The sequence below is a fragment of the Phoenix dactylifera genome, chromosome 16 (assembly GCF_009389715.1).
Source record: "Phoenix dactylifera cultivar Barhee BC4 chromosome 16, palm_55x_up_171113_PBpolish2nd_filt_p, whole genome shotgun sequence".
NCBI lineage: Eukaryota > Viridiplantae > Streptophyta > Magnoliopsida > Arecales > Arecaceae > Phoenix > Phoenix dactylifera.
In genome coordinates this window covers 1848365-1867604 of record NC_052407.1, presented here as the reverse complement: position 1 = coordinate 1867604, position 19240 = coordinate 1848365, and the positions used below count along the sequence as shown (strand labels likewise).

General features: G+C 36.8%; 2 protein-coding genes across 7 annotated transcripts; both read right to left on the bottom strand.

Moving 5' to 3' along the window:
• Positions 1-639: 639 nt before the first annotated feature.
• LOC103717803 (WD repeat-containing protein 13) lies at positions 640-10067 on the bottom strand. Of its 5 annotated transcripts, XM_039134544.1 has the most exons (13): positions 9638-10067; positions 9395-9504; positions 8481-8550; positions 8129-8273; positions 7877-8014; positions 6366-6505; positions 3333-3380; positions 2979-3089; positions 2712-2890; positions 2493-2614; positions 1348-1424; positions 1131-1266; positions 640-1098 (listed from the first exon to the last, which is right to left on the bottom strand). In XM_039134544.1, the coding sequence occupies exons 1-12, from the start codon at positions 9812-9814 to the stop codon at positions 1156-1158; spliced, it is 1428 nt and encodes a 475-aa protein (XP_038990472.1). In that variant the 5' UTR covers positions 9815-10067; the 3' UTR covers positions 640-1098; positions 1131-1155. The 5 variants fall into 5 exon arrangements, with proteins under 5 accessions (XP_038990472.1, XP_038990475.1, XP_038990471.1 ...); XM_039134547.1 differs by having other exon boundaries at positions 641-1266; positions 8129-8292; XM_039134543.1 differs by having other exon boundaries at positions 641-1266.
• Positions 10068-12162: 2095 nt separating this feature from the next.
• On the bottom strand, positions 12163-19084 carry LOC103710158 (purple acid phosphatase 2-like). Of its 2 annotated transcripts, XM_039134548.1 has the most exons (8): positions 18145-19079; positions 17165-17365; positions 16872-16983; positions 15511-15737; positions 14535-14673; positions 13408-13628; positions 12739-12860; positions 12163-12613 (listed from the first exon to the last, which is right to left on the bottom strand). In XM_039134548.1, the coding sequence occupies exons 1-8, from the start codon at positions 18331-18333 to the stop codon at positions 12469-12471; spliced, it is 1356 nt and encodes a 451-aa protein (XP_038990476.1). In that variant the 5' UTR covers positions 18334-19079; the 3' UTR covers positions 12163-12468. The 2 variants fall into 2 exon arrangements, with proteins under 2 accessions (XP_038990476.1, XP_038990477.1); XM_039134549.1 differs by lacking the exons at positions 12163-12613; positions 13408-13628 and having other exon boundaries at positions 18145-19084.
• Between the last annotated feature and the right edge of the window lie 156 nt (positions 19085-19240).

Here is a 19240-nt window from a genome sequence, read left to right as displayed (position 1 = left end):
GTTTTCGTTTGCAGAGAGGTTCAGGCAAGTTGGCGTATCATTATTGTTATGCAGGTATGTGAAGATGCATGCAGAGTTTGTTGATATTTTGTAGCATGGCAAGCCTCAACACATAATATGCACCATATTTCTTATAGCAATGGATCCTACACTCTTGCATCGAATCCAGTGATTATGTAAAAACGACAAGTCCATATGGGTGGCTAACACTACCACCTTGGTCTTGGAGCATGATACATTTTCCCCAACTACTAAAGTGTATATCTAGGAGTAAGGTTTGCCGAACCAATATCTAAAGATGTACTGCTTCAATATGGATCTTTATGTATCCTACCGAGCCAAGGTATGCCAGAGACAATAAAACAGGAAGGGCAATGCTTTTGGAGATTACCTTAATGGTAGCATGACAGCAATTTGGATGGTGCGTCCTAAATTTAGACCTGGGTAGTCATGGTGAGTAGCTCTCTCTCTAAAAAAAGTTTATCAGCTGTATTGCACCACTCATTTTATTTCATTATGTGGCACATTTCATGATGCCAATTCAGAGGGAGTCATAAGAGTCCGATAAACCAGCTGGGTGACTTTCATAACAAAGAGCAAACTTTTTGTGTTCTGGTGTTTATAAGATCAAATAGTAAGTAGAAAAATTGGAAAACGATTTGTCCTTTATTTACCGAAAATTTGCCTGTACCAAAGAGAGAACAATATCCAGGTGACATTCTCATGTTTGCTGCTGCCGATACAGGTGATTTGCACTAGATCACACAGCATGAAGTTGTAAAAATGTTGAAGTTTGTCTAAACCATTCTTCCCGCTGCATGCAATACTAAGAATTCTATACAATACAAAGACTGAAAAAGCCCCAATAGCAATACAAAATAAGAGGACAGAACAAAAAAAAATTACACAACAACAAATACCAAGATAAGTTTTCCGTACTCTGGATGCCTATAGGCATATTAAGGCTCGACTTGAAAAACTGAAGCTGTCATTTTTTCAGGCCACATCTGTGCAGATTAGAGAAAGGATATGCTATTGCCATGATGCTGTCAATGTGTCCCTGTGACTATTGTCATGTTTGGCTGCGTTGATCAATAGGATTCCAGGGCAGTGCACAGAAGAGTCGATAGGATTCCAGGGCAGTGCACAGAAGAGTCAAGTTGTCTTTGCTCGCTTCCAAACAATCACTGTTCCATCTGAATCAGAAGAGGCCAACAAGTTCTCCCCATGATTCCAGGCAACTCCTATAACTGAAGAACCATGCCCCTGCCGAAACAAATAAATCAGCATCGCAGGCATGAAGTCTGAGGTTTTATGCATGCAGCAAAATCTAGAAAGTGGGCAGACCTGCAGCTTATTTACACACGTGTGCTTTGGCCGAGTTAAGTCATAGAAGTAAACATTTGAATCCTCGCTGCCAGAAACTTAAATGTTCAGCAAATCAGTTAGTCAGTAATCTGAGTTTACTGAAATGAACAAAAAGAGATACTAATAATATTTATATCATTAAGCAAGTGCAACTGTCATAGAAAAGATCATTTAACTGAAATAAAAAAAGAAATTATATCTGTAAGTCTGGAAGAGCATGCGAAGTAGACACATGTTTGAAGTGTTGTTTCATATCAAGCAGGACCATATGCCCCCAGCAAAAAGGATGATAATCCGGAATATAATCAAGACTGAAGCCTGATTGTCAGTTACGATCAAAGGGCTCTAACTGTCCAGTCAACTATCTTTATGTAGGTGGACAAAGATGCGAATGCAACCACTTCAGATATGATGCAATTGTAAAATTAAAGTGAATATGGTTCTTAGGTTTTTCAGAAAGTGATTGTTCCACCATATCCAAAAATGGAGGCCAGATATCTTTTTTGAAAGATAAATGGAGGTCAAATATCAATTTTGCAATTGGAACATTTTTCTGATATTTTTTTGGCAAAGCAAAGGTTTAAGCTCTATTCCAAACTTCCAACCAACCAAGGTCTGCTGAACCGGCCGCCGGTTCCGCACGTACTATACCGGTACCAGTGCGAACCGGGCCAATTCGCACCGGCCCAAGCGCGGCTTGCCGATTCGCACCAGTACAAGCAGATACCTGTAAGAACCGGGCCAGTTCGTATCAGCCCAAGCGCAGCTTCCCCGCGCGCCCGCACGCGGGAAAGAGCGCTCGCACTATTGGCCGGTACCGGTGCCTACCGGTACGTCAGTACAATTGATATGGTAAATCTTGCAACCAACCAAGAGGACCTTTATAAGGTAAATACGAAGCTTCATTATTCCAACCATGAAATAAAAGATAGACATACAAATAGCCTATTTTGCTAAGACAATCTGCCAGGATATTGTTTTATCTCCTTCTTAATACCTCTTCCTCCATCTCCTAATATCTTGCATGTTAGGACCTAATAAATATTTAATCAGTGATTATGAAAATACTACTTCAGGTATCACAAATAGCGCAGGCCATTGGAACCTCTAAGTGTGATATGTACCAATAAATTCCCCTTTTTCAAGAGAAAGTAGAGGGCAGAAAGAAGCGCGAATGCTGTGCACCCGGGGAGCTAATTTGAGAGCGCACAGAAGAGTCAAATACCCTTTCACCTCCAAGGCAACACTGCACAAGACAGCATAACTAGATGAGTACTGAAACAAAGCTCGAAAGCTTAAGATACAGATTGATGGAATTTTCAATGCAAGAGATGAAAGAAAACCTGAAGAAATAAATGTTTCCATCTTGAACACATGTAAGAAGTACAGGACCTCGTGCCACAAGAGAAAACGTACGATACTGCACAGTTGTGATTGGAGATTTGCTCCAGCTGCTCCTATTTCGATGGGACCTGGATATGGACCCTGTATGGGAGTTCACGCTAACAGTGTATACGCATCCCTGTGATGTTCACTCAAGTTGTAATATTCTGGATACAATATATTCTTTCATTAAATTAATGGACATGGTTCAATTAATATGACCCTACCTGTCCATCGCCAGCAAAAATAAGCTGACCAGTATGATCATTATCCATAGCTGTTATTTCATTCTCAAAGAGAAGTTTGTTAATAACCCGACCGGTGCTAAAATTGATAACCTGAGGCATAATTTAAAACATAGTAAGAAGGGGGGAGAGAGAGAAAATAAAAAAAAAAAACAAATTATGTCAAAAGAAAGAAAAAGAAAATGACAAACTGATATGGAATTCCTAAGAGAGAAAACCTCTAGAATTTTCTTGCTTTAGACCCCTTGTGGGACAAAGCATTCTGTCTTACCAACACAATCTTGAGAAATATAAAATTCTATAAAACATGGCATGGAGACAGAATAAAAACCTTACATTGATTTCTTTGTTTGTGTTGCCAACTGAAAACAAGTTGTTATTCACCTGCAACCAGCATCAAGCAGATCATAAATAAAGCCGTATCTACAAAGACTGCTTAGAATCAGTGTTAATATATTTCCAATTTCTGGACAACATAATAACCCAATATCTCATATTTTTCTAGATAGTAAACATTTAAAAAAAATGTGACACATTTTTTTGAAATGACATGAATTATGTTAACCATGAGCAAAGAAGAGGTAGAAGGATTACGAGTCAACAAAATTTGGAGTTAAAGAGCCAAACCAAGATCATCCACCAACCCATTGCAACCAAGAAATCCATAAATGAAAATAACTACATGTTTCAGGGTCACTAAATGGTCTCAGTAGCAAGAGCCCATAAATATGTGCCATCTTTGGTCCAAAGTGTTTGTGAAGTCTTTTCAACTACCATAGGTTTGGAAGGCAAGAGAGAAAGAGAGAGCAAAAGATCGTTACTTTTGCTTGACACAACCCTTCTCCATTGCATAGTGGCAGATTTGGAACATCCAAAGAGAAAATTCATCTGACTTCAGAAGATCAAAGAAAGGAGCAGTTTAGTAAGTTAAAAATACTTCTAAAATTCTCTATTTTGGTTGATACTATCAGACGCTTCTATCCACCTTGCAAATTAGTCACTGCAGATTTCTTGATGGAAGGACAAACTTCATTTGCTAGATATACAAGCTTGCTTATATTGTTCTCAGCTGTCAAATCTATGGTACTGCTTCCCTGTTTGTACAGACTGGCACTTGAAGGAACAAGAAACACCAAAATCCAGTCCTAGAAGTAGCAGCATTGCCCTTCCCAAAATTTATATTGTAGTTTGGCGCATTGTTTGCAAAACCAAGAATGAGAAAACATTGAGGTTGAGAAGATTAGAACATTATGCCTATAGCCTCTAAAAGAGGAGGTTCTGGCTAATGCACCTTCGGCATGAAAGACTACTCTTAATAATGACATTGACAAGCTCCAATTATTCACACATCAACTAAGGAAGGATAACCTTCTGTTGGTTGGCCTCTAGCTAATTGATAGGCAGACTGTTGAACTTCCAAGTAAATGGCAGCAACTATTTTCAAAAAAAGCATTCTTTTGTCATGCCTAATCATAAATGGAAGATGGTATCCCAAAACTTCACCATGGAAAAGTCTAAACTTGCATTACATAATAAGAGATTTTCATGTAGTCATACAATTAAATCCTTCAGCATCAGATGCTAAAGGTATAATCACCTTTATGTAGGAATGAAAGCATGCAATTCTAAAGAAGTATCAAGAGGTTACTTAGTACAATGCCTTCAATACCATTGCAATTTTCCAAGGCAAACCCGTGTGAAGATTTTGGGTGAAGTTATGCTAGGAGCTCCAGCAAAGAGCAATGACTACAAAAGTTATGCATTCAGTATTAAAACCTGTGTGGAGATTTCAGGTCAGATTAATGATGTGAATTTGTGCAGTGTTTTTTCAAATTTTTCATGATTTTTCAAATTCTTGGTATTAAGAATTATTAATCAAAGTGCTAGTCAGCATGCATGATAGAACATGCTATGTACTCCACCAGGCATGGTAACAATAGCGTGCCAATGCTTGGCCAATAGTAATGCTAGATTATATGAATCATTAGCAAGCAAGGTTTGCCATACCGATGCATACCATCCTGTACTAGACATGCCATACCGATGCATGCCATCCTATACTAAACATGCCGTACCATACCAGTACTGAACCAACACTCAGTTTGAGCGGTGTACTAAGTCTTGGTACACCAATCCGACCCCATAACAGATGTAATGACACTGTATCAACATGTTACCTATATGGGATCTAGCATCGAGATTATGAACCTTGCTAGCAAGGCACTGCAGATACCATGCCAGTCTCAGCTATCAAGCCTGCAATGCCACCACTACGAGATGCCTTGATCCATGCTAGCCACACCCAAGTTAGTCCCTAAAATCAAGTATGTTAGTAATATGCCAAAGCCAGCACATACCTAATGTTAGACTCAAGATTGATGCAACCAATCAGCACATGTAAAGATAAAGCAACAAATACTATAAAAGAAAAACTCTCATACATGCATGATTTTCAACTTGATAGTAAAGGATGTAAGCCTGGGGGGCATTCCTAAATTCTCTTACTCATAGTACTCTATATCAGCTTATTCTTGAGAAATCTAACATTATCTTGGGGCTGATAGTGACGCCATGGTCAGCTTCGACAAAACAGAACGAGAATGGATGAACATAACAATCAGAACTCTTGATCTGATAGGACAATCCGGTAATCTTCTGATAGTTGCACAGGTCAAGATCAAATGTACAAAGCTTATTCAATGCATTAGATACTTTAAGCTGGTTGAAGTTTGATCTGTATCAGGGACAATACAGGTATTGACACCTGTAAGATTCTTATTATTCCCCTTAGTGCAGAATATTAATTTAATAGAGAAGAGTCTGATAATTTGACAAAAAAGATCCCAAAGGAACACATAACGGCCTACTGAATTACTAAAAGGTAATGCATTTAATATAACTAAAAAGGTATTTATAATTTATAAGATACAGATGGCCTTGAAAAATATAAATAATATAGTTATGCTGTGAATCGCAACTTCTTGCTGCAATATCCAACAAACAACATTAGACTAAGTAGTAATATGAAGCAAATGTGCTTTTGGAACTAAAATCACCAGATTGAGCTGGCAAATTAGGTGGCATTAATTTCTAGTGAGTGTTTTGTGGTTCTAGACTAAAGTAGATTCAAAATGTGGTGTTTCACAAGTTACTGGATAGAGAAAACAATCAATCAAGTAACAGTTATGAGAGTGCATGATCAATCAAGTTAATTTGCAATATTGATTACATATAAATTGCAGAATCCTTGCAACACATGCACACAGAGCATGTGGGCACACTGTGGGTGAAACAACAAACCAGTTTTCATAAATATCTTGATACTTTATATAGGAAAAATAAGAAAGAGTGACATGAATCTTTACTCACCGGGTGAAAGCGAATGGATAATTGGGAAGAAACTCCATATATTACTCGAATGCAATGACCTTTAGATATTTCCCATACTCGCACAGTCTTATCCATTGAGGACGAAGCAATGTACTGATTGTTAGATGAAAAATCAAAATCTGTAATCTAGTTAGCAATTTGGGAATAGAGGAAACAAGTATTGGTGCAAAAGATGTGAAATCACCATAAAATTTCATGTGACCAACGTCACAAATTCAATTGAATAATTCCCAATTATTTAAACTGAAGATATACAGTTGTTAAAACATATTAATATAAATAAAGTGCAAGATGAATGTTGACTACTGTGCAAAATGGTTGGACATATTTCGAAGATTGAGTGTAAAAACGTGAAATGAAATTACAAACTCTAGCAGATGTTGCAAGGGTTAGACAAAGCTTATAATAACACTTCTATAAAGAGAGATAAGAAGAGAAACAATTGGTGTTGGCTTAACAACACTAATATGAATATTTAACAGTTATTTTATGTTGATTCATAAAAATAGATTAATAGAATACATGCAATTTGATCTCTTCCATTCACTTTCAATGTCCTCTTGTTCATTGTGACTTCCAACCAAGGTCCGCCATACCGATACATACCATCCTATACCGAACATATCATACCGTACCAGTGCCGAACTGTCATTCGGTATGAGGGGTGCACCGAGTCTCAGTACGCCGACCTGGCCCCCCATTCCGGAAAAATTAATAGTTTATTAGCATGGCATCGATACATAGTCTAGTAGTGATATTACGAACCTTGCTTCCACCCCTAGATTGTGGAGGATGTCATCTCTCTAAATGACACCTTAACCAATTTGATGGTAGGATGCCATCATCATATTTTATCCAATATCACCAAGATTTAAGGTACTCTCAAATACCATAAAATTGATTCCTTGACAATAAAAAAACAATTATTAATATAAGGTAAAGAGTTCCATACTCACCCTAAAGTAATAGTTATGCACAATAAAGAGATGCTTTTACATGAAGGGATGCATAGAGGATTCAAGAACAAAATTATTTGATGATGCACAGAAGCATTAAGTGGGGTAGGTTCGCTTCATATGAAAAGTTCAAGAAAATCAAGTTCTACTAGGTTCTAGATTTGTTAGACACCAATTCTAGGAAAACAGATTTCCAAGTTTCCTCATTAACCAATGCATATACTAGCTATATTGTAATGCATTGAAAATACCAAGTACTCGGAATGTAATATTGATGCATCCCTTTTTTTCACTTTCAAGAACTTTCTGCTTCTTCCTCTATCTTCTATTTGATGTGTGAGATGCCCATTTTTAAACATTAGTTCTAGCACCATTTCAGCCATAATTTACTATGTATTATATATTGAAACACATGTGACAATGCAATATACAATAAAGCCGAGATATGAAAATTATATGATAGCTTTTCTTCGGGAATAAAAAATTTGAGTTATAATAAATATAGAGCTCTGGATAATTGACACGCAGTCTAACCTGTGATGGCTTTTGAATGTCCTCTTAATTGCTGAAGGATGGAAGGTGGGTCAGAGACATGACAAATTGTCAGGTTTCCATCTGATGCACCATATGCAAGTAAATCCGAACTCATATGCCCAAATTTTAAGATTGTTACTGACAAAACAACATTTCAGTGAGTTTCTATTGGAAAATTATATTAGATATTGTTCCTTTGAACAGTAGAAAAGAAAATAGTGACAAAACACTGTTTTATGCATTGAAAATCACCTGAAGCTTTGCAGTTGTCAAAGATGCAGTGCATTCCAACAAATGAGTATGCAGGTTCAACAAATCGAACTTGACGGTCAGCATCACTTATGCTCGAGCTGAAACTTGCACGATGGCTAAAAGCTTGGCTGGAACTTCTTAAGTCCTTCAGGAAAAAAATGATACTGTCAAAATGTTTACATAATGAATTAGGAAGCAAAATTTAAATCATAATACAGGAAAAGATAGTGCAGATTAGTTATTTAAATGTGAAGCAAAGTACAAGCTATATAACTCTAGAGAGAAAACTTTTTTTTAGAAAATAAACTACTCGAAGTTAATACAAGAAAGCATGCAAGAATGCAGCACATACCCTGCTAGAACTCCAGCTGTCTGCCTCAAACAGAATAGACTGCGGGCCTGGAGATGAAGCCCAACGCCCACTGATACATCAACAATAACTTAATATCAGATTTGAGTGAAAGCACAATTAATTTTTTTTTTTAAAAAAAAGTGCATGAGTTAAGATAATAAAAAGTTCAACAAAAATGAAGACTTTATAGTAGAGACTTCATAGCAATAAGAAGTTAAAGTATATACGCATATACTTTACCTAGATTTTGACTGACATCACCATATCCAATATGAACATGGTATGGCTCTTTCCGAAATAATTCAAAGAAAATAATTTTACTTGGATGATGCAGATAAATTTTTGTATGCAAGCCTGAATATATACAACATTTCTGTTTATGTGCACATTCTAAGTATTTTTCTGCTTTCTAGGTAGAGTATATTCTATTTTTCATATTTCACATGCAACCAGGCAGAGATAGCCAATCAATTCTTTGACACTATGAAATTAAATATCTATATCAGTCATATCAAATGTCTGTCATGTTATGGATGAGTTGAAGAATTTAATCAATAAATAAAAGCCTAAAAACTTGCTTCACCTATCCCTTAATAAAAAAGATTTCGATCATTTCTCATGCAAAATGAAATCAACCTGACAAAAATTTTCAGGATAGATTTGAGTATGTGATATCCATACTGAAGATATTACAAAATTATACAGCATTCAGTTATAAGTATGCTGAGTTTCTAATATCTTTCCTATAGAAACTTTTTCAACCAAACGAAACATTAATTAGCAGTTCTCAGAAGCGGTTCTAAAGCATGGGGCCTTTGACATCTAACATTCAATTACTTCTGTCCATATACTTCAAATTCAACACCTCTGACTCCATTTCAGGCCCACGAACTCAACCACGTCGGATCACCAACCTGTGCCCCGGGGTACTCGGCTGGCTCTGGTTAGCGGAACTCTCCCAATTCCTTGGCCGGCGAATGAAATTCCGATACGCCACGTACCCTTTGCCATTGCATCTCCATTCCTTTTAACACAAGAATCCAATTAAATTCAATAAATTACCAAATTTACCAAAGATTCGATCATTTTCTTGACAAGAATCCGCTAAAGATCCATCAAAATATAAACCGCAACCAATAGATCAGAGAGATAGGTACCTTCCGGTGATCGATCGCCGGCGAGGACCGAGCCTTGCGGTGCAGGAGGAGGCGGCGGATCCCGACGTAATCGGGGTCGTTGTGGGCGATCGGCGGCTGGAGGAGGCAGCTCCAGAACTCCGGATCCCTAGCCGGCTTCTCTCTCTCCGCCTCAGATTCCTCCCCCTTCTCCTCCATCCCTCTCGCTCTCGCTCTCTTCTTCCGACAGAGAATGAGATCGAACTCGCTCGCTACTAGCAACAACTAATATTTCGGATCTCGTCTGCAAGGGTTTGGGGTTTATTTAAAGCGGGAGAGCGAGAGAAGTCTCCTCTTCTCCGCTGCATTCAGAGAGAAGAGAAATGGGATCTCTGAAGTGCGGTTCAACGTTCATCAAGAATTTTACTAAGCCAGAGGCCAGAGCCGGTTTGGTTTTTATTTTGGTTTCATTAAATGGAAAATATCACCTGCGTCCTGTGTATTGCTGTGACAGTAGATGATTGGAGCCGGCCGGGATGGTACATATTTTATCATGTCCAATCATCGGTTAGTTGATGATTTGATGCTGGACCTCTCTTGTTAAAATAGAGCATAAGAGAACCTAAGCTTCGAAATTTTGAGACTTTCAATGCGAGTCATTCTCAAACCCTAATTTAATTGGCTAAGGCAAACTGATTCATGACTCTTGGTTTTAGTTATCCGCAGCTGACTGGTATTCATTCAACAAAGTAGTCCATCATTGCAATCACAGAATTTAATTGCCAAGTAGATTGAATGGTTTTAATTAAGCTGGAATATGTTTGGTTATTATTTTGGTTTGATTGTTGTTTGAGTCAGTTTCATGCCACAAGGAAGCACGGGGCAATTACCTATTATGGATCATTGATCGGCGATGTAGAGAAATTTACAGTGTTCAAATCGTACTCAATTTATTGGCGAGATCCTATTCAAACTATGGGTAAGATCGTGCCCAGACATAAATATGATTTTTACTGCCCTATGAAGCAAAAATTAAGATAACATTTGATATCTTTGTGTTTAATTTTTAAAATTTAAAGAAATAAATTCTATTTTTTGGAAAATATTCATATATAAATACACTTAGTATAGCAAAACGAGGTGATCATGGTGACAGTGGTAACTATGGTCGTAATGGTCGCGATTATGGTGATATAGGTGGCAGTAGTGATTGTTGGGCATGTAAAATATAACTTACTTCTATTCTCAAAAATTAAAAATGGCATTTAATAACTTTTTCAAAAAATGGCATAGAGTTCATATAATAAAAAAAATTACTCCACCAAACAGCTTTTTTGTCTTAGTTGTTGTGTTTGAATTTTTAAAAACTGAAAATCAGAAAATACAATGATACCACATAGATTCTCTCCCTATGAAAACTTAAACCTCCCTATACCCGTCTGCTAAATTATTTGTGCTGATATGGTGCTTATGAAATGACCCAAGCCTCATGCAACACTCACCTAACCTTCATGCATTGCACCAATTCTTATCCATCAAAGGGAACGGGATAACCAAGCTGTTGGAGTAGCCCAATTTCTAAGCTGATTTTCCATAAAAAAATTCCGAGTTGATTAATGGTTTATTTGGGTCTGGTCGATGCCATTTGCTTTGATCTGGTCCATGGGAGGTAGCATTGTCCAAGGAATGAACTGCAAGGAATGTCGATGATTTGCTTACTATTTACTTTCTAAAGTCAAAGTTCATTTTGTTGTTAAAATCTCCCTTCTTTTGTTTCTTCTCAAAAGATGGAGAAAAAAAAGAAGAAGAAACTTCTTCTCTTTTGTTTTGAAATAGATAGATGAATCCCCAAAGTCTTTCTTTGTCCATCTTCTTCCATTTCTGCTCATCAAAATTCCACAGATGGAAACTCCCAACTCCCTAGAAGATCCAATAAGTTACAGGAAATTAAATGATAAAACTATTGATATGGTCTTTTTGGTAGTGCAGCTGAGAAGCAGGCAGGTAACCTGTCGTTTCTAACCTGTTTTAATTAGGTGGACTTGATTGATTCGATCCATTTCGGTCTGGATTCAGGATTGCTTCATTTGTTGGTTCACTTGATCACGTAATTTGCAGTCCACTCTTTGTTCTCTCTTTGTTAACAAACTGATTTTGCTTTACCTTTTAAAAAAAAGCAGAAAAGGAGGGGTACAGAGTTTTGCTTTGGATAAAACGTGGAAATATATTTTGTTAACTTCTGAAGTTGCTTAGGTTGCTTTGCGCATAGTTGTAAAGAAAACATTTGACGGTCAAGGAGTTGAGCCAGTCAAGAACTTACCCAATAAATGGTTATTTTCCTTTATGTACTCTTCCTCCTTGCCTTTTGTTCTTCCAATAAATTGTCAAATTGAATTCTTAACTTATCCGCATTGCAAACTGGTTTCATTGCAAACTGGTTTCATTGTAACTATTCACGAATCACTCGAACAAATTACTTAACTTGATCCAGTTTATGTTAAGCACTATTGCAAGTTATCATAATTGAGCTACCGGACCTTCTCGCAATCACACAAGTTCTAGAATTCCTTCATTGAATGAAGCTAATCTTTCAGACCAGTGATTTGTAGATTCAGAACCAATTCCATATCAACATCATAGTCTCCAAACTATGATTATTGACAAAGCAACAAATAAGCTATTTAAATGGGCAGAGTAATCCGCTATAAGATTTTCGATTCAAAGGTGAAGTAGAGAAGTAACGAAGAAAGGAGAAGTATCCATGCCTGCCTCAAAATTTGAGACATTTTTATTTCCAAAGACTCAGAACTAGTGGCTCAACTTATGTAGCAGATGTAGTAGAATCATCCAGAGTGCCAGTATCTGTTGTAAAATCACATGGAATCAGCAGCAACTGCATGACCATCCTGGTTGCGGTGCCAAGTATAATAAGCATGGGTCCGATTCTTGATGTCAAAAATAGCATGACCGAAGCTGGCTTCCCTGTAAGCTGAATAACTGGGCTGTGGCTCTGACATGCTGCATTGTGGATGAATAAAACTGGATCAGTCCAGGAAGAATCACTAGTTCTGATCGCATCAGCAAAATGTTAAGAAAACAGCAAGTGAATGAAATGATAATTATAGATCTTGTATTCATCTTACTTAGTCGCGAGCCCTTCGCAATTTCCACCATCGCCTATGGTGATGTATACAGGAGCTGATTGGTCAGGAACTGGTGTGCATTTCCCATTCACGATATTGTATGCAATATTTGATATCCTATACTGCAAAACAGAACCATCAAATCATCAGATTTGTTCATGATCTAGGATGGTGGAGGTAAAACAAGACCAACAATAACTGTCTATGGAGTAGGCAGCTACTCAAAGAAAGCCCTCAGGTAGGAAGACTCCAATCGAAGAGGACTTCCCACCAGACCAACTCAAATGTTAAAGCACCATATGGTTGTAGTTCTAGCTAATACATAAATTATCGCTCCTAGTATAACTTGTCATACATGGCACACCATCGATGTTTAACAGAAACCTAAATCCAATGGAGTATAGGCAAGCTGGCAGAGGCTCTTTTCTAACAGCTTTTTAATTCCAATAGCACATAGCCATGAAAAGCAAATAAATAATTGGGACAAATTAAAAGGTCATAAATAAAGATGTGTGTTTTTGTGTAGGACGCAACGGTCGATTTAGTTATGCAAAAAACAGAAATTTCTGGTCATGAGTAAACAATCCCATATATTGTAAAAGGCAGTGGTGAACTGGAAACTTGTGCTCATGAAACATGCAAGAGAGTAGAAGAACGACATGCACTTACACTGCGCTCATAGGCATGGACATGGCCAGCAAATACAGCATCAACTTTATATTTTACAAACCATTGCTCATACACTACTCTCATGGTTTCTCCTTCCATGTAGTGATAGTTGTAGCTATTATACCATGGTGCATGCATGAGAACCATCAACCATGGTGTCTCACTTCTGTTTACTTTAGGTAGCTCTGCTTTAAGCCATTTGCATTGAGGAGTGTATTTACCTGAGTGATACAAAAAAAAAAGCATCAAATAACTGTAGTAGAAGAAATGGCTTGGTCATAGACCTGAACTCTTTGGTTTATTGATCAGTTATGACTTAATACCACTGTTCAGATGAAATGCAGAGCACTAACAGGGATCCCCCTTCCCCCTAATAACATAAATTATAAATACAGAAGAAATGGCTTGGCCATAGATCCCCCCTCTCCCCACCAACAATAAAATAAAATATAAATACAGATAAATAAATAATAATGAATAAATGAAGAGGTAAAAAAGAATAAGCAGAACATATTTAACCATTAATAAGGTATCAACAAACCCCAATTTCCCAAAAGTCAGGTGCAGTAATCAGAATGACATAAGTTAATGTGATACGGATTATTATCTGCATCCGTTCTAAATTTTTTCATGCCATGGTTGACATTGCAAATGTGGGTGTGTTGTGTAGGGGTGACTTTATATAATTCTTGTAATCTAATTCCAAAGTTGTGTACAGTATATGGCAAGCTATTAACTTCAGGAAACTACACATTCAATTTCGCCAAGTTTGAATGGACAATAAATGCAAAGTGTAGCCATGTTGTACTTCGAAGATATAATGGTGAAAGGGAAGCATAAGTTCCACAGATGGAGACAAGAGGTAAGCTTCTAATGGACAGAAAAGAAAGATGGTAAGGAACCACTTGATCAAAAACTTCGGTTGCTTATACCCCACCATAATAAAGCTAATGAACAGTAAAATTCTTTCATCCTGTCAAACTTATTCTGAAAAATTTTGTATAAATTTCAGAAAAAAGATATTCAAAATATGATGCAACACATACAAATGCCAGAAAGATGCATCATGTTTCAAAAAATGCTAAATATGCATTAAAAAATCAGAATAATGCATCATGTATACTTACCATAAGCTGAATATGATGCCAGGACAATGATGTATGCTGAGGCCCGTCTGATGGAGTACCAGAATGGAGATGTGCTGCCAGAAGCCCTATAAGGAACATGATACCTGTGACTGTATGGCTTAAATGGCACTTTTTCACCCTGCAAGAAAGATATGAACATTTAAGTCTTTTAAATCTCTCAAATATATAGATGCTCCAACTTGTTCACTTTTAATTCTAAATATCAAATCAGTTTAAATTTGTTTTTAAAATCCATAAGATAAAATTTTATTTTCCTAGAACATGAAAGGAAGTAACAAGCATGAACCTCTAATCTTATGAACAGTATAATTTACCATACGTCTCTATTCAATCTAGTGATCCCTAACCACTTGACCCAAACAAATTAGCCGTCAATATAAACATGATACAACCATAACTTTAACCATCCAGCTTCATCCCATCCATTTGGGATGAAAATTACCTCTGTCATTCTCACCTTTGTCAATTTTTTACAAGTTTCATCCAACTCTTCTAAATCTCTCCTTTCTTTTTCTTAACCCTTCAACAGAAACCCAACCCCTGTTCATCATTGCAGCACCCTCTGGTTTTTGTGTCACATGTTTGTACCATGCCAATCTGTTATCCCTCTATCAGTCAGCTATTGATGCAAAACTAGAGACCTCTACAATATGAATGCTTGAGATACGCTTCCTGATTTACCACATAGCTTTCTCAAAGTATGCATCAAAGCTTTTCTTAAGTCCTTTATCTTCTGACAATGATAAAATACAAATGCCAGCCAACTACTGTTAGCAGAAATCGTCAATTTAGCATGACCATCTGTCCTTGCTTTATTTCACTGGAAGATATCTAACGTTATAACATAAATAATAAATTAACTTTATAACATAAGTGAAAATATTGTGCAATAAATAGTACTTAAAGCTAACCAATGATCAAAAACATATATAGATGCAATACGCTTTCTACTCACAATTTCAGGAGCAAAGTCAATCTCATGATTTCCTGCAACCCAAATCCATGGCTGATACGCAGCGCTTCTCTCAATAAACCTGCCCCATGTGTCCCACCTGACATTGTCATGATTCGTGTAGTTATCCGCATAAGAAAGGTCTCCAACAAATAGAACTGCCTCTGCCTTCGGATTTGATTCATAATGAGAAAGTGTGCTATTTGAGTCAAAACTCTGTCCAAGATCCCCTGTACATGGTATGAAAAGATGAAAATCATGTGATAACATGCAAATATTCAGTAGAAATAGCATACACCCACAAGCCTTATGATCTTGGAACACATATAGATAAAACAATTGTGCATATATGTTCACGGAATATATAGCTGAACTGTAAGATAACTCATTTTCATGCTGAAGGAAAAGAGGGAGCAAAAGCTAAATGTTTTCTGAGTAGGGTATATATTGTCAAACATTAGAACGCTAATTTCAATAAAAATTCAAAGAAAATATTCCCATACATAATAGAAAGCCAAAGAGGGAGAAAAGGATTCTGAAAAAAGTTTTCTTAAAAAAAAATAATGAGATTCAAACTCTACTTACAAAGATCATGTTGCCAAAGACCTCAACATATGTCATGTCAAATCTGACAGTGTCGCTTTAACTTAACCTTTTCTTATAATTCCTATCATGATAGATTCAATCTTAGTTATATAAAGGAAACGGAATCAATGGTCTTTCTTGATTGACAGGAATGTCTGTAGAAATCGTTCAAGAGAAACAATCTCATGTCAATAGAATACCTTCAACTCATTTTACTTCAGCTAATTTGTGCCTGGTTCACCACCATTTGCTCAAAAAGAAAAAAAAAAATGGAAGCTTCAAGGAAAAATAAGAAAATCATATTCACTTCAAAAACATCATTTTCTGAAGATGATAGTATCTGTTTTCTAATGGAACACCAATACAGTTATCTTATAGGATTCAGTAGGCCGCAAAAGAAACCTTATAATCAATAATTTTAAATTAATTGTGTATACCACAATAAGTAACACCATATAAGCACTTTCTCAGATTTATAGTCAACAAGGTAGCATTTATAAACGTACGTCATGAGAACTGCATCCATATAAAAAGTCACTTGAAACATGGTCCATGTTTTCACTCTCTGAAATGCAGGCATGCATGGTCATCTATAGCATTAAAAACGTTTAATTTTATGCAAAACATATTTCTGTGGTATCCACGATTGAAGTAAACTTATAGATTAGAAGGTTTCTTTTGCTGCCTACAGAATCCAATAAGATAACTATATTGGCGTCATAAGAAGATTGTCTAATTATTTTGAGAGAGAGAGAGTGTGTGAGGACAGCTAGAAATACCTATAAGACCAAATGTATATGGTACATCAGGACCAACTTTGGGAGGGACCATGAACCAGAACTGTCGCATTGTATGCCCAATCCCAACAGCATAGTAGTATTTTGTGTCATGCTGAAAAGCAACAAGAACTTGCATTACTTTGAATTCCAAACTCCTCTAATTGTAAACTTTTGTTTGATTACCAAAAGTATTATCGAGCATGCTTAGTGTTCGAGTTTAATGTCATGGATGAGGATTCAGCTGTGAAAATTCATAGCAGAAGAAGACAAGAGGTTAGAGATTGCCAAATCACCTTCAAATTCCTGATAGTGCAATGATGGATGTAGCCAGAAGTATAGTTATAGAACTTATAATGTGTATACTTGCCCTCAGCATAGAATTCGAGCTTGTTCTTATCAGTCCCATAAAGCACTGCACTGGAGCCAGGTTCATCCTGAGTCACCCATGATACAATGATCGCCGCACCATCATGGTCGCCTTGAGTTATATGAACCTTTGAAACAATAAACAGAAGATTAATATTTTTGGAATCCAAGCAAACAAGCCCGTACCAGTGTCAATGCCAGCGCATCAACACGATGAATCGGAAACCAAAACCTCAGCATCAAAGCGTAATTACATACCAAAGTTCAAATACGCAGTCAATCTAGTGAAGGCAAGTAATAAAAACATGAACAACCAAACATCATGAAAGGATATAACAAACGTATAATGCAAAAGGAGAAAGAAACTCATTAGGTAGGAAAAGAAGAATTAAGGACTGAACGGAAAAAGGAAAAAGAGAACAGAGTTATATAAAAATAAAAAAGAATAAGAGGAAGCAAAAACCTAACGTAGAGTCAAATTGAGTATAGATTACCAATAAATCAACTTTAAAAAAAAAACAGTAACAACAAATAGAGATGATTAAGGACATCAAGCCACGAACTAATGGAGCAAAATCTATTTTGGTAGAACCAAATTAAGAAGGGAGCATTAGAAAAATTTTAAAAGGAAAATAACAGAAACCCTATAATCAAAGATCCAAAGGGGAACCAAAAGAACGAAATTTCAGATGCTAAGAACAGATTGAACTAATAAAAAATAATGGGAGCCAAAATACCAAAGGAACAAATATCAGGAACTATGACAGACCAAAAAAAATGGATAACGGAAAAACCACATGGATAGAGTCAAAATATCAGAAAAAAGATAAACACAGAAATCAAACAACCACAGACCGAAAAGTGATCAAAGGAACAAGTTTTAAGCGGACCGGAGCCAACTGAAGACCTGCTGAGGGGCATTGTAGCCAGGGGGAACACGGAAGACATCACTATCGAGTGGCATATCGACAGTCTTCTCCGTCTTCCTCACAAAGGAGCTGGTGACTCCTCCATGGCACCGCCCTGCGAGCTCCACCACCACCAGAGACAAAGCCAGAGCGACACCAAGCCGGCGAGAAGCCCTCCGCCACCCCATCCGTCCTGTCACTCCGCTTCTTCTACCCTCCTCTTCCCCTGTTTCTCACCTGTCCTCAGACTTCCTCACTCGGTACACACCCGAAGATACGTGCCGGAATAATACGGAGAGAGAATGTGAGACCGATATGGAGTGGAATAGGGAAGGAAATTACACGGCAAAACAGGAGAGAGAGGGAGGTGGGAATAGATAGGGATGGATATAGACTGAGGGGTCTGGAAACGTTCGTTGACTTTGAAATATTCGGATGGGAGAAGGAGCGGGAAGGAGACAGGGAACGCCGGGACGGTGACACCGTCGAGTCCATCGTGTGGGACTCATGCAGCTCACTTGAGTACAGGAACGAATAATAAAATATCTATTTATATTTGGGAAGTGAGGTGAGGTTCGTTTTGGTACATCTTGGGAGAGAGGATATTGAACTCCGCCGGTCGTATTTTGGCTTACCTTAGGTCTTATTACACGATAATCTGATAAATGGGGGAAAAAATTACTACATTTGGTTAAGGAAAATTTACTATAAAAATAATATTGAAAAAATTATTGTATTTAGTTAAAGGTAATCTTATATGGAAATATTACCATGTTTTTAAGAATATTCTTGAATAAACAATTCGAGTAACAATATTTTTTCTCGATCCATTTGTTAACCATTTGTGGTCCACTTATATAACATTGTCAATATTAGCTATTTCAAATATTGAAATATATTTGCTTGTTAATAAAGATTATTAAATTAATTATACATATAATAGAAAACATATTTCTTATTATAAATAAATTTTAACAAATTTTGGTATATAAACAAATATATTAATTGTTAATAAATCCTATGCTAGACTTATTGATAATTAATAAATATTTTTTAATTATTTATTAATGAATATATTGATATATTAAATATATT